Below are 15,333 nucleotides of genomic sequence, written 5' to 3'. Positions count from 1 at the left end.
TCACCGGGGGATGATCAGGATGTCAGGTCAGGATGGTACAATCCATTTTTTGGAGAAAGTACTCAGGGAGAGTGTGGAGAGTTTAGAATGGAGTCCGCTCCTGGGCCGAAAATATTCAGCAAGACAGAGAAATATCAGAACGAGCAATCCGCTACAGGAAGGATGGTGCAGTCTTTAACACGAGAAATGAAACTTTAAGTCCAGTCTCTGACTCCTCCCTTAGCTTCTCCTATATGGAAATTCTGGAGCAGCTAACACTCTCCCCACCCTCAGTTCCCCACTCTGGGGGGCTATGAGTGGGAGTTGTAAAGACAAGTCTTTTCATCTGGTGGGCTCCTAGATAGTCTTCAAAACCCAGCTTAAATATTGCCTCTTCCAGAATGTTCTTCCACCTGATGATGGTAAGAGTTTCTATGTCCTACTTAAGGTGTTGTTTCAGTCCCAGGAGATGGGGAAGATGTTTTGAGGGAACTGGGCCTGGGCTCTGATGTGGACATCCTGGGTATCTTCAGGCCAGTTGTGTCCCCTTCTGGGATTCAGCTTAAAAATAGGACAAGTTAGAGGGTTGGACTCTGCTTATGCCAGGTTCTCTTTCTTTTCCCAAAGCCTGATTTAAGGAAAACCCTGTGAAAGTCCATTAGTGAACATACATTTTTATCAGAGGCCTAAGAATTACTGTTAATTTTGTTGGTAATGTGGTTATGTTAAAAAAAAAAGTTTATCTTTTAGAGATTCATATGGAAGTATTTATGGGTGAAATATTAGCTTTAAAAACTTCACTGGAGAGGGGTAGATGAATGAAACAAGAGTAACAGAATGATGATAAATGTTGAAGCAGGGGATGATGGGTACATGGAGTTTAGTATAACGTTCTCTTCTTTAGTATTTGTATGAAACTTTCACAGTAAAATTTAACTAGAAAGGAAAGGCATTTTTAAAACATTTTCAAAGAAATATTATGAAGAAGAAAGCAGGTGTGTTGACAGAATTAAATAATACAGCCATAAGCAAACAATGTTAATAAAGATATTCCATATTTTAAAAAGATGCAGCTACCATGAGCATACAACACTTCTAACATTTATTGCACAATATAGTTCTGTAATATGGGAAAAACTGATAGAACAGGGACATTTTAAGGAAGCTACAATCACAGTAGCATATTAACACATCTCTCAGAAACAGATCAAACAGAAGAAAGGTGAGGATTTAGGCTGTATTGGGATAATATAAATAGTTTGCTTGGTATATCACTCATCTACATTGAAAAAATTTTTTAACCGGAGAATGAACATTTTTTCCCCAAACATAGATAGAACACTCATAAAAATTCTCCACAAAGTAGGCCAAAAAAGAAATTACAAAGCTCCCAGATTTATATCTCATAAGTCATATTCTCAGACCACATCAAAATGAAAATAGAAAGTAACAACAGGCAGATAATGAAATGTTCCAAATGCCTGGGCATTAAAATATACACACCTGAGTAATTCGTGGGTTAAGGACAGCATAACAAGGGATATTACAAATTATTTAGGATGAAGAGGGAAATAATAGTACAACGTATCGAAAATCTAAGGGATGGGCCATGTCTGTTTAACTCACTGCTGTTTAATCAGCTTATAGCACAATGTCTACCATATAACAGGTGTTCAATTAAGTAACTATTGAATGATGAAGGGTTAGGAAAAGGAATTAGAATGAAGGTACAGAAAAATATCAGGAAGTTAAGAAAATAGGGAAAGCAGTTAAGTTTCATAATCATCATTATTTTAAAATAATTTTTATGATATTCTATGCATTGTGGCATTATATAGTTAAGCTTCATATGATTCTGAACTACAGATTTGTGGATGTGGGAAGGCTAGCACTCTCCAATGATGCAGAGTGTCTTAGTGACTCCTGAGCCAGAAACTCTGTAATAAAAACAACACTGAATGTTATCTAATTGGGACAAGGGTATGGTAGTTCAAAGTGGAATACCCTAGGGAAAGTTCAGAGGACTGACTGAGTTTGGTGTGAGCAGATGATGCAGAGGCCTTTCATGTCAAGAGTAGACACTGTGTAATATACCACTTGGTTGGCATGTGATGATGCTGGCCAAGGATGAGAAACTAGATAACTTCACCAAAGGCTATAGCCATTGACAGTCTGAAGTAAAAGCAAGCTTCAGATAGCATGACGGGGAGAGGGACAGCTCAGGGGTAGAGGGTGTGCCTAGCATGCACAAGGTCTTAAGTTCAATCCCCAGTACCTCCATTAAAAAATAAATAAATAAACCTAATTACCTCTCCCCCCAAAATTAAAAAGAAAAACTGAATAGCATGACAGAACAAAATGTAAAGTGCTGTAGTATGAAAATCAAATGAACTCTAACAAAGAGATTGGATTTCAAGTCTCAGCTCTGCTATTTGCAAGGTTTGTGCCCTTTTAAAAATTATTTAGTCTGTAAGTTCCATTTCCTCATCTGTAAAATGATGGTAATACCTGACTTATATATGTGTTTAATTGCGAAAATTAAGAATAATTCAGGACAAAATTGGCAAAATATTGCTGTTGAAGCTGGATGATAGATACATGTAAACTCATTGTACTGTTTGCTTTGCTTTCATGAATGTTTGAAATTTTTTATAATAAAAAGAAAAGATAATAATTTGGGTAAAGTCCTTAGGAAAAAAATTAACTGGTTAGCAAATGGTAATTGTTATAAATAGGAACTTATCTTCACAAAAATCATAAAAGACAAATGATTTTGAAGACATCTAAGTAGAGCTGGGCTGAGAAGCACAAACCCAAAACTGAATGTTATTCTAGTATCCTTCTCCAAAAGTCAAATAAAATTTATAGTACCAGAACATGTGCCCCATATATCATCGTTTTCCAGATGAAGAAAGTGTGGTAATTCATCCAGTTTCACCTATGGTCTTACACACTGGGGCCACTATAATAGTCACCACTACAATGCTCAACAAACACACTGCTTGACGCTTCCAATAACCAGCCCCCATCAGCCCCATTCCAGGCGCTAGGATTACTCTCCTTCAGTTTCTTTGGTGCGGTTTGGGTCTGAGACTCCTAGGTTTCCGCTGCCAGAGCAGCACAGGTCCTGCGCCAGGCTAATCCGCGGAGGAATGAATTATGTCAAAAATGGCGGTGTAGTCTGTCAGTCTGGAACATTCTCAGAGAGAGTTACAATTCCTAAAAGAGTCTTGGGCGCCACTCTGTCCTTCACTGTGTCCAAGCTCAGGGCAGAAAGCCAACACGATCTTGGGCGGGCGCCTCAACCATCCCAACTCTAGACTACATTTCCCAGAAGTTCGTGCGGCTTTAATCAACTTCCGGTGCGACTCCCGCGACCTGTTTCTATTTCTCAGGGAACACATGGCTCCCTGGGATTGGCTGGACAAATGGAGGCAGCTTGTCTCTAGGGCGTAGGGGGCTGCCCCTGGATCTTGAAGACTACTGGCAGCGATTCCGAGTGGGGAGAAGAGATGTGGCTCGGCCTAAGCTGTGCTCTAACAGAAAATCCGAGGGCTGGGAGCCATCTTGTCCAAGAGAATCTGGCTCCGGACTACATTTCCCAGAGGCTCCGGCGGACTTAGGGCCGCCCCTTCACTCGCCTGCAGGACCCTCGGCCTCCAGAGAAGGGGAAGTGCAAGGTGAGCGGCCTAGGTCTTGAGGGCTCGGCTAGGTTCCGGAGGTGCATCCCCGAGGGTCTGAAGGGACTGTCTAGGCGGGTCCGGAGTCTCGGGGCCATATTATTTGGCCGGTCTGGGGGGTGGGCCGAAGTGTGAGATTCCACATGTGCGTTTGTGACCTTTGTGACTGTGTGGCGGTGTGTGCGGGTGTGTTTGTATGTCCCTGTGGTGGGTGTGTCATTGTGACTGTGTGCGCGGAGCTCTGTGTGTAGGTATGGTTGTGTCCCCGTGGTAGGACTGTGATTTTGCGTGTCTGTTTAACTTTGTGTCATTGTGTGTACTGGGGAGGGGAGTGTAGGGAATCTGATGATGTGGCTATGACTTTGCTATCTGAGGGCTGCGTGTGTGTTATTGATTGTGGTTCTATGAATGTTAGCAGTACTAAGTGTACTGGACGTCTGTGACTGTGAGGATGTGTGAGTGTGAACTTGTAACTTTTTGTGGCACTGTGTGTGCGGTTGGAGGGTACCTATAATTGTGCCAGGCTGATTGTGTGTCCCAGTGGTTGATACGTGACATCAGGACAGATTTTGGTCTTGGACAGCATTGACTTTTCCCCTTCTAACACCAGGAATGCTCAGGGCAGCCTAAATTCCTCTAAACTCTCTTCATCCGTCCTCTCCATGGGTGATAGGTGTGGGTCCAGAGTAACCTCGGATCAGTCTGTGCCACCAGAAAGGCCTGGCATTTCATGATTCCTTTCTCCTTTCTCAGCTCTGCTTTTCTCAGGGAGGTCCCCAGAGGAAGAAGGAGGAATGGCTGTTGGCCATGCCAAATACAAGGTGCGCTTGGGTTTCCTTTTTGCTTTATAAGTACCCTGGTGCACATATGCATACTTCCCTAGGTAATAAACATACCAATGTAATTGCTGGGCCAGAGGGTATGTGTGTATCTTCAAACTTCCTGGATAATGCCGACCTGATTTTCAATATGGTTGTACCAGTTAAATTCTTACCAGCAGTTTATAAACATAATCATCTTGTATTCTCTCTAATATTTGGTCACTTGATATTTTAATTTTTGATGAATCTGCTGATGTAATGGCATAGCATGTGGTTTTTAAAAATATACACTCCAAAAAGTACAAAAATAAAAATATAAGACTTGATGAATTTTACAAAATGATCATATTTGTTTAACCAGAGCTCAAATCAGTTCAGGAAATAGAGCATTACCAGCATTCCAGAAGCCTAATTCTTGTCCCATCCACTCACTGCCCACATCTCCCAAAGATAACAATTATTCTATCTTCTATAGCCATGGATTAATTTTATCTGTTCTTAAATTTTATATAAATAGAATCACACAGTATCTGCTCTTTTGTGCTTGGCTTCTTTTTGCTCACCATGACATTTCACATGTAATATGAATGTACTGTATAATAATATTATGTAGTATGGATATGTGAAATTCATCCATGTTGCTTCATGTAGTTGTAGGTCATTTGTTATTGTTGCTTAAAAGTGCATTGTATAAACATACCACAATTTGTTTATCCTTTCCATTAGTGATTGGCTTTTGAGTTGTTTTCAGGTTGGGACTATTATGAGCAGGACTGCTATGAACATTCTTGTGTGTCTGTTGGTGCATGTATGAATGCATTTCTGTTGGGTATATTTCTAGGAGTGAAACTTCTGTAGCATAGGTTATACAAATATTCAACTTTAATATATATTGACAGTTTTCCTAAATGGTTGGATCAGTTTACACTCCTGACTTTAGTGGATGAGAATAGACTTTGAGAGAAGCTTTACTGGAGAGAAAGAGCAATAGTTCATAATAAAAAGGTTAGTCCACCAGTAAGATACTATTCTAAATGTATAGACCTTCATAAAATGACTTCAAATATATATTACAGAACTGAAAGAGGTAGTAGACAAATCACAATCATAGTAGGGGATTTTTAGCACTTTCTTCAATAGCTGGTAGGACAATCAGTCTAAACCCAGTAAAGTTCTATAACATTTGGACAATGTGATTGACAAATCTCACTTAAATGTTATATGTAGAACAGTGTACAATACAACTATAATATATATTACTTTCAGACGCATATGAGACATTTATCCAAACTGATCATATGCTGGACCATAAAGTGAATCTCAATAAATTTCAAAGGATTGAAACATACATAAAACTATATGTTTTCTGACCATAATGGAATTCAGCGAGAAGTCAACAACAAAAAGATAATTAGAAATTTCCCAATGTTCAAGATTTAAGCAATGGTAAACAACTAGTGAGTCAAAGAAGAAACCGCAATAGAAATTCAAAGTATTCTGACTGAATGATAATGAAAATATAACATCAAAATGTGGGGTGTCGCTGAAGCTGAACCTGAAGGAAATATATAGCTGTAAATACATAATTCTAGTAAAGAAGAATGTTGAAAAATCGATCTATGTGTTCATCTTAAGAAATTAAGGAAAAGCATACTAAATTAAATCCAAAGAAAGCTAAAACTAGGAAACAATAAGAGCTCAAATATAAACTTACAAATACAAATATAAATGTATATTGAAACATGAAGTAAATTTATAATTGAGAAGATTAATAAAGCCAAAAGTTTATTTGGGGGAATTAGTACAACTGATAAGCCACAGGCAAAACTTGAAGAAAAAAAGGGAGAAAAGACACAAATTACTGAATTAGATAGGAGGGTAAAAACAAAAACCACCATAGATTATGTTTAAGGCTGAGTTCCCAATTCCTGATTGGTACCTGGGACTTACTGCACAATATTAGGACCTGAGCCAGTGACCATTATGGTGATTCCCTTTTTAATTTCATCAGACGTGTAAATTTTTGATTTTGATATAGATTTTTATTTTTGTAACTCAGTGTCTTTATTGGACATGACGTGTGCTTTGTTTTCATAGTCTGCAACGTCATTACAACTCACTCTCCTGCCATGAAGATATATTGACCTGGGCGAGGGGTGTTTTTTAAAAAACTTAAATTTCCTAGTTAATGTTGCTACATAATTATTAGGGGTTTAATATTGTTAATAAAATGTTCATTTCCTAGGTGATAATGGACTGAGTATACAGTGAGCTCTCATTTGGAACATTCAGCTTACTACTTTACTGTACCCTGTTTCCACTTGGTTTTGTGTGTGTCCACTGGTGCTGACTGTGGAATACGCTTTCTATCTTGGATTATTATGTGAGGCCACAGGTGTGATGGGTCCTTCCTGGTTTTGGTACAGTTTTTCCTTTTTCTGGAGCTAAGTGGCTTTTTCAAAGTACTCTGCATTTATACTTTTCAGATTGCGCAGATGGAAACAAGCACCTTTTACCAGGAATCTGAATAATATAACGAGAAAAAAAAACCCCACAAATGAAATCACTAATTATGGCAAGTTAAAGAAAAAAACCATTCTTATTCACCTTCCTCTTTTGTGGACTTTATAACAGTTTTCCTCTCACATGTTATTATGGACTTAACATTTTCAGATGTTTCAGTTAACTGATGATTGTCATGGGCTCCATTGTAGCACAAATGTGGCAGGAGGAGTGTGTTGCTGCATGAATTTTCATTACTTGGCCAATGAGAGCCCCCTGCAGGAGACTCTGAAAAGGAGTCCTTTCAGCACAGCACCTGATAGTTTTTGGTTTTCGTTTGTTTTCTTATAAACAACAGAAATTTATTTCTCACAGTTCTGGATGCTGAAAGTCTGAGAGCAGGATGGTCTCAGACATGGTCAGGTGAGGAGGGCCCTCTTCAGGGTTGCAGACTTTTTTTTTTCTCCTTTATATTTTAAAAAAAATGTTTATTTATTTATGTTTAGTTTACAATGTTGTGTTAGTTTCTGGTGTACAGCAGCACCTGATGTTTTTGAAAATAGCCTCACTTTTTGGTAATAGCAGAAGGTTCCAGATCTATCCAAAAAAATTTTATTTTTTCTGTTCTAAGACATGTAGTCAGCTGTTATCCAGGAACCCTCTATTCTTTTCTTTTGTCTTCACTTTTCCTCTTTCCTTCTTAGAAATGAATAAAAGACCAGAAACAGGTGACTTATCTTATACCTGAGAGTTTGTTGGGCAAAAATGCTGCCATTATTAGGCTACTTTACGTGGTACCGGAGCTCAAAAGTTTTCTTTTTAAGGTTTTGTGTTCATATTATTTTTCTCTAATTTTCTTATGTTAAGTGATTTTTTTTCAACCTTCAAAAGTTTCTCATACTTCTCATACTGAAGCTATTCAATGTTAGCTTCATTATGTAGTGATTAAACATTCCAGTGGTAATTCTATGACTGCATAAGGCTAAAAACTTTCTTTATGACTCTATTAACCTAAAAATGAGCAGCCTTAAGAGTTGGAGAGTTAGGATACAGGTAGTATTTTTGCAAGTTAAACACTTGGTGTTTTGAGCAGGCTTACTCTGAATTAAAGTAATTTGGGTGGTTGAAAACATTTACTGAAAATCTGGAGTTTACCCAAGAGAAATTAAGATGAGCATCAGTCTCCCGAGTTTTGTTGGCCCTATGCCCTTTCAGTCTTAATTTCCTCTCCAGTCCATTTTCCTGGCCAAAACCATGCAAGGATGTGCTGATTCCCCTCTCCCATTAGCCACGCAGAATGTTTACGCCACCCTCAGTTTCTTTTCCTTACTAGGAAACAGAGTTATTGTCTATTCCAACATGAGTGGGGATGCCTTGGGAAAGTAATGGACTGTATAGGAAATTACATTAGAAAAGCATTCTAAAGAATTAGGTTCTTAAAAAACTAATTTTACTCAACATTATTAGTCATAAGGAAAATGTGAATCAAAGCACAAAGAGATACCACCTCATACCTACTAGGATGGCTCTGATTAAAAAAACAGACAGTAAGAAGTATTGGTGAGGATTTGCAGAAATTGCTGGTGGGATATAAAATGGGGCAAATGCTTTGGAAAAAAGTTTGGTAGTTCTTTAAAAAGTTAAGCAGATTTACCATATGACCCAGCAGTTTCACGCCTAGGTACATACCCAAGGGAATTGAAAACATATTGACACAAAAACTTGTTCCAGGAATGTTCAAAGCTAGGGGAGGAAGGGAAATGGGAACTGGCTTTTAATGGCTTTTCTTTTAGGGGAGATGAAAATGTTCTAAAATTGGATTGTGTTAATATACTAAAAAACATTGAACTGTATACTTTAAATGAGTAACTTATATAGCATATGAATTATATCTCAGTAAAGCTGTTAAAAAATAAGAAAGCTGACCTAAAATTAGTGGATTAGAGTCCAGGTAAAACAAGATGTGACTTGATAATTGTTGAAGCTAGTTAATGGACACATGGAAGTTACTTATACTATTTAAATTCTATTTTTGTGTACATTTGGAAATTTCTGTATTAACGAGTTTAAACAAAAAGCTAACCTCATGCCTAATGATGAAATACTAGATGCCTTCATAGTAAAATCAGGAAGAAGGTACAGTATTATTTAACATTTTTTTTTCTAAATCTACTAGAAAAACAGTACTGCATAGGAAACGACTAGAAAGCAATTGCTTTTTGTCTTCCCATGACTTCTTCTATCAAGTTGCTTTAGGGGCCAGTTGATTTCCTGCCCATGGATGAGTTTTTCAGTCAGTATTGGATAATAAAATGTCCATGTCACTGAACTAATCAACACCATAAACTTTTATAAAAAAAAAAATTAAGCCTCCTGACTCCTTGAGCAGGAGCTTGCAGTGAGGTAGCCTTGTTGATTACTTTTCTTTCCTTTTCCTGAACTTCTCCTCTGTCCCATTCTGAACTCGCTGAGGTATTCTGAACTCGCTGAGGTTGGGAGCAGGGGAAGGGAGAGAGTAAGGGATAAAAAAAAAAATCCTAGTTGTATTGACACTGGTCCTCTCTTGCCCTGGGGCGTGTTCACATCTGACTGTGAAGAGAGGGCAGTGGCCTGCTCTAGCTGGCTGCCTGCAGTTCCCACACTCGGCCTTTGGGTGTTAGTCCCCCGTGGAGCCCATCTCTAGAAGGCAAGGTGCGCTACTGAAAATCCTCTTGGTAGACTTAGAATAACCTAACCCCAGGCCAGCTCCTACTGTGATGTCCAGTCCCAGGAGAGAATTAGGCCCCAGTCTTTGTGCCTTCTAATGGAGAACTCTCGTTATATTCCACGTGGAATCCTGGTGGCACTGGGGTCCCCTCTTTTCTTTATGAGGTGGCATACCGGTGCTTTCCAAAAATGCATCTTTCTGTCAAAAACAACCTTCTCTCCTACACTGCAGCCTCCTCTCATACACTCTCAAATCTCTGAACTACCTTTGGAATAGATGTTGAATTGAACCAAGGGCACAAAATCAGTTTCCAGACAGCTCATTTTGCACAATGTATAAGATAGCCAAGGTTTTCACTGTGGAATCAGGGTTCTGTGGCCCATGTTGTCTTGCTCTCCTTTTCCAGGGCCTCTCTTAAGCTGAGGATGAGAAAGGCATATTTTAACATCCTGTTATAGACTGAAAACTAGTGCAAATAATAAAATTCAAAAAGGTACAAAGTCAACATCCAGAAATCAGTAGACTTTGTATGTTATTAAAAAAAAGTGGAAGATACATTGGGAAAAGACACCATTTAATAAAAGCCATAAAAATTAGTGTAAGACACCTAGGAATAATCTGAATAAGAAACATACATGATACATAAGAAGAAAAATTTTAAATGTTCCTGATGGATACAGACATTGACTTGAATAAACAAAGGTATTCTGTGTTCTAAGAAAGCAAGATTCAACATCATAATCAAAGAATTTCTTAATCTACTCATTTTATGCAGTCGTGGGAAAAATACCAGTACAATTTTTAAACTGATCTACATGGAAACTTTTGAGAAAAAAGAGTATTGAGGGGGTTATTATCTGTTTAATCTAGCTAGTCAGGCTTCAGAGCCAGAACTTTTTTAAAAATGATGTTATTTTTTTAGAGCAGTTTTAGATTTACAGCAAATTTGAGAGGAAGGTGCAGTGATTTCCCATATACCTCCTGCCCCTGCACATGCTTAGACCATTGTCAACATCTCCCACCAGAGTGGTACATTTGGTATGACTGATGAACCTACATTAACACATCATTATTAAAAAAAAAAAAAACACACATCATTATCACCCAAAGTCCATAGTTCACATTAGGTTTCATTCTTGGTGGTGTATAGTCCATGGGTTTGGACAAATGTATAATAACATATATTATTACTGTGGTATCATAGAGACTAGTTTCACTGCCCTAAAAGAACTCTGTGCTTCACCTATTCATCCCTCTTTCCCCCCCCCCCAACCCCTGGCAACCACTGATCTTTTTACTGTCTCCATAGTTTTGCCTTTTCCAGAAAGTCATATATAGCTTTTCATATTGAAAATGGCAGACATATATATGGCATGCATATATGGCATATATATGGCAGATAAAGCCTTTCATATTAATTTCTTTCACTTAGTAATATGTCTTTTCATGTCTCCATAGCTCATTTCTTTTTATTGCTGAATAATGCCCCTTTGTCCAGATGTGCCACAGTTTATTTAACCATTCGCCTCTGAGGGCCATCTTGGTTTTTCCCAAGTTTTTGCCATTATGAATAAAACTACTATAAGCACCCGCACAAGTTTTTGTGTGACATAATTTTAAAACTCCTTTGGGTAAATACCAAGGAACACAATTGCTGGATCATACGGTAAGAGTATGTTTAGTTTTGTAAGAAGCTGCCAAACTGTCTCCCAAAGTGTCTGTACCATTTTGCATTTCCCCCAGCAGTGAATGAGAGTTCCTGTTTCTCCGCATCTTCGTCGACCCTTGGGGTTCTCAGTTTTCTGGACTTTGGCCATTCTAATAGGTATGTAGTGGAGGGGTCTTTTTAGAATTAAGACGATAAAATACATTTTTAAATTATAATAAATAGAGAATGTGGTACTGACAAAAGAATAAATAGATCACTGAATCAAAACAGAACCACACACAAAAAAAGTAGAACCACAAAAAAATCCCAACATGTATCTGTGATAATGGTAACATTTAAATCAGTAGGGAAAGTATATTCCATAGTCATCTGTTCTAAAGCTCACTTTTCTTTTCTCATTTCAGCATATCTCAAGTCAGGTTATATCTTAAATAGTTTCTTTCTTAGTGGCATATAAAATAACGGTGCATTTTAATTCCCATGAAATATTACATTATTCATATGTGACTTTGGTACACTTGAGTAGCCCCCTCTGGGGGAAAATTAAGTAGGATTACCAACTCCTATCTTACACTAAAATAAAATTATAATTGATAACCTTAGTCTGTTGTCTTTTACCAAATAGTCTCATACCCAAATAAAATAGTAATTGATTAAAGACTTAAATTTGTGGGGGAAAGATAAATTAGGAGTTTGGGTTACCATATACACACTACTATATATACAGTAGATAAACAAGGACCTACTGTATAGCAGAGGGAACTATACTCAATATCTTGTAATAACCTATAATGGAAAAGAATCTGAAAAAGGATATAAGTGTGTATGTATAACCGAATCACTTTGCTGTACACCTGAAACTAACACAACATTGTAAATCAATTATACTTCAATTTAAAAAAAAGAGAAAAAATGACTTAAATGTAACAAATGAAAGTGTTAAAGGTTTTAGAAAAAAGAGACATTTATATAAATATGTATAGGTTAGAAACATCTTACCTCAAAACTAGAAATGTTGACATTTTGACTGTTTTGTGTGGCAAGAACACATAAGAAAAGTTACTATTTTTTAAAACAATAGAGCTAGAGCATCTAGAGTGTAAGAATGAGGAGTGCCTCATTGTGGGTATGAGTGTGTGGTGGGGGGAGTTGACTGACTTTCTGGTGCCTGGGAGATGAGAAGGCTTGATTAGGGGAGTCTTTAGTTCCTCTGATTAGAGTGAACTGTGTTCCTGACCAACCTGCACCATTTGGGTGAATCTGGCTTGGGGACCTGAGGGCTGCAGGGGAGCACTCTGTTCAGGGCAGATCATAGCAGCTCTGTCTTAGGTTCAGAGCAAAACATCACTGGAATGGGGCAAGGTCCTGCCTGAATCACTTGGCTGTTCAGCCAAGTGATTGCCCGAGTGAAGGAGAGGGAACCTGGATTGCCCGGGTGAAGGAGAGGGAATCTCAGTCTGTATTCCTTTGGATCCACTAGCCGGGATCCTTCTTGTTGCAGCTGCAGCCTGGAGATTCTGGGGTTGAGGAAGGAGTAGGATTTATTCCATACTCCCACTAACTAGAGTTCTATCATGGGACCAAGGGAAGTGGAGGTAGTTTTGCCTGGACAGTCTGAGGACTGTAAGGCCAGTGTGATTTCTAGAACTTTCCTTTGTTTCACCAGGCCTGCCTTCTCAGAACACTATCCTTTTTCAGGAGAACAGCCCCAAGGAGGACTGATCGTCTCCTACAATATTGAAAGCCATGGCCCAGGTGAGTTAGTTGTTGTTCTTTCTTACCTTCCCGACACTCAGTTCTTTCTAAGAAAAAAAAATTTTTTTAAGGGCATGTGAGTATTTGCTTTCTTTCTCCTGACATTTCTGGCTATCAGGGTCCCCCTTCAGGATCGTGGTTCCCATTTCCTCTCATTGTTTATAGATAATCCTGTGCCACACCTACACACCTGCTTCTTTTGACCCAGCCTTAATATTTTCATTCAGTAAACAACTGAGCATCTCTTTTCTCAGCCCTCTCCCAGGGACTATGATGGAGGGGAAATGCATTTTCTTAAAGGAAACAAGAGTAGATTTATAGAATGAACTTGTCCTGTCTGTATGGTGATTTGATGAGGTGGAGGTATGAGTTGCTTAGCTCAGACAAACATCGAAAAGCCAAGATTATCTCTACAGATCAGATGGGAGGTGGTGTTGGTAGCTCCAAATGTTAGATTGTTGCAAGATCTCCTGTTTTATGAGGCTTGGAGGACTGTTGGGTGGGAACTGATACAGACAGATCTCTGGAACTCTGTTAGGATATCCATGAGAGAAGTCCAGTTTAAGGTTGAGCAGGAAGTGTGGGTCGTGAGAGTTTCCATCTGAATCACCAGTTTTCTTTATCTCAGAAATAATGATAGGATTGATGGATGATTACAGTGAGTTCAGCCAGTTCATAAATTACTGAGATCATACTATCAGAGCTCAGAAGAACCTTCTAAATCTCGCCAGTAATATCTATATTGTAGAAAATTCTGGTGTCAGAAAAATAATTATTAAAGATTTGTATTAACAGGAAATTATTCTTATAACCATAAGGCACAAGAGAGAACTAGAGTTTATGAGAGTCTTTAAAATTATATGCTGTTTCAGAAATATTGCTGTTCTTAAAATGTATTTGTCAAATTTTACATGTTAATAATTCAAGGAGCATTAATGGAATCACATCATCACGTATGAAATACTCTTGACAAAAAAATCCCAACTGAATCTGATCAAGTTTCTGGACTCACCACTTCATCCTACTCCATAAAGGCAGGCACTCTTATCTCTTTTAGCGGTATCCAGTGAATTTAACTGTATTTTAAATTAATATTTCTATGATGCTATTTCTTGATTAATTAATTTTTAGACATTTTCTAGTTTTTTACTTGCAAGGTGTGTGTGGATTTAGATATGCTATATCTCACTCTCTACTGCCTTTCCTCACAACAGAGTTATATCACAATTTTGTTTAAATCAATGCTATATACACGGTTGCAACTATTCTCTACCACCCCTCTTTAGAAAACTTTATTATAATAAATTCCAGACACAGAAAAGTGGAGTAGTCTTATGAGCTACCATATGCTCACCATTAAGTTTTAATAATTATCTACTCACAGTCTTGTTTCATGCATACCTCTTCCTGTTTCTTCCATGCACACTGCCTACCCTCACTCCCACACATAGGATTATTTTGAAGGAAATTGGTATGTAACTCTAAAAGATAAGGATTCTTTTTTAAAAGAAGATTCCTTATGCCATTATTGCATCTGAAAAAGTTAAAGATAATTTGTTAATGTCATCAATATCCAGTGTTCACATTTTCTTAATTGTCTGATTTTTTAATTATTTATTTGTATTAGAATCCAGATAAGGACTGTGCACTGTAGTTGGTTGATATGTCTCTTGAATCTCTTACTTTGTAGGTACCCCTTCCGTCTCTCTTCTATCTGTGCAGTTTTTAGTTTGTTGTTGTTGTTGTTGTTAGAAAAGAAAAAAAGAAAAAATTCATTTGTCCACTGTTTGGATTTTGCTGATTTCTTCTCTGTGGTATCATCTAAGTCTTTCCTGAAAATCACTCATTAGATCTAGAAACTTGATCAGATTCAGCTGGGATTTTTTTGTCAAGAATATTTCATAGGTGGTGATGTGTGAGTCCATTAGGAGACATGTTATTTCTGATTCTCTTTCCTTTTATAATGTTAACCACCAGTGATTATTATTGTCTAGATTCATTAATTCGTTAGTGGTTTCAAAATGATATTTTAATTCTGTCATTGCGTCTTCATAGATTAGGTAGAGTACTATCTGTAAAGTTAAATGTCTTATCAACTGTTTGGTTACCCTGAAAGACAGTTTGTATGGGAACGGATGTTTGATTCTTGCCCTTTGTTTTCCAGTGTTTAAAATAATGAGTTGGTTTCTTAGACTTCTATAAAGATAACTAGTGATTTTT

General features: G+C 37.8%; 1 protein-coding gene across 1 annotated transcript in view; it reads left to right on the top strand.

Annotated features, from left to right (window-relative positions):
- Positions 1-13,089: 13,089 nt before the first annotated feature.
- LOC105075782 (uncharacterized) overlaps positions 13,090-15,333 on the top strand; it is a 39,624-nt gene continuing 37,380 nt past the window's right edge. Inside the window, exon 1 of the mRNA XM_074370859.1 lies at positions 13,090-13,113. Within this exon, the coding sequence (XP_074226960.1) occupies positions 13,105-13,113 (9 nt within the window). The 5' untranslated portion in view covers positions 13,090-13,104. The remainder of the gene's footprint in view (positions 13,114-15,333) is intronic.

This window comes from Camelus bactrianus, chromosome 9, assembly GCF_048773025.1.
Source record: "Camelus bactrianus isolate YW-2024 breed Bactrian camel chromosome 9, ASM4877302v1, whole genome shotgun sequence".
NCBI lineage: Eukaryota > Metazoa > Chordata > Mammalia > Artiodactyla > Camelidae > Camelus > Camelus bactrianus.
Note: the sequence above shows the minus strand (reverse complement) of the source record. Positions and strands in the feature narration are given on the sequence as shown.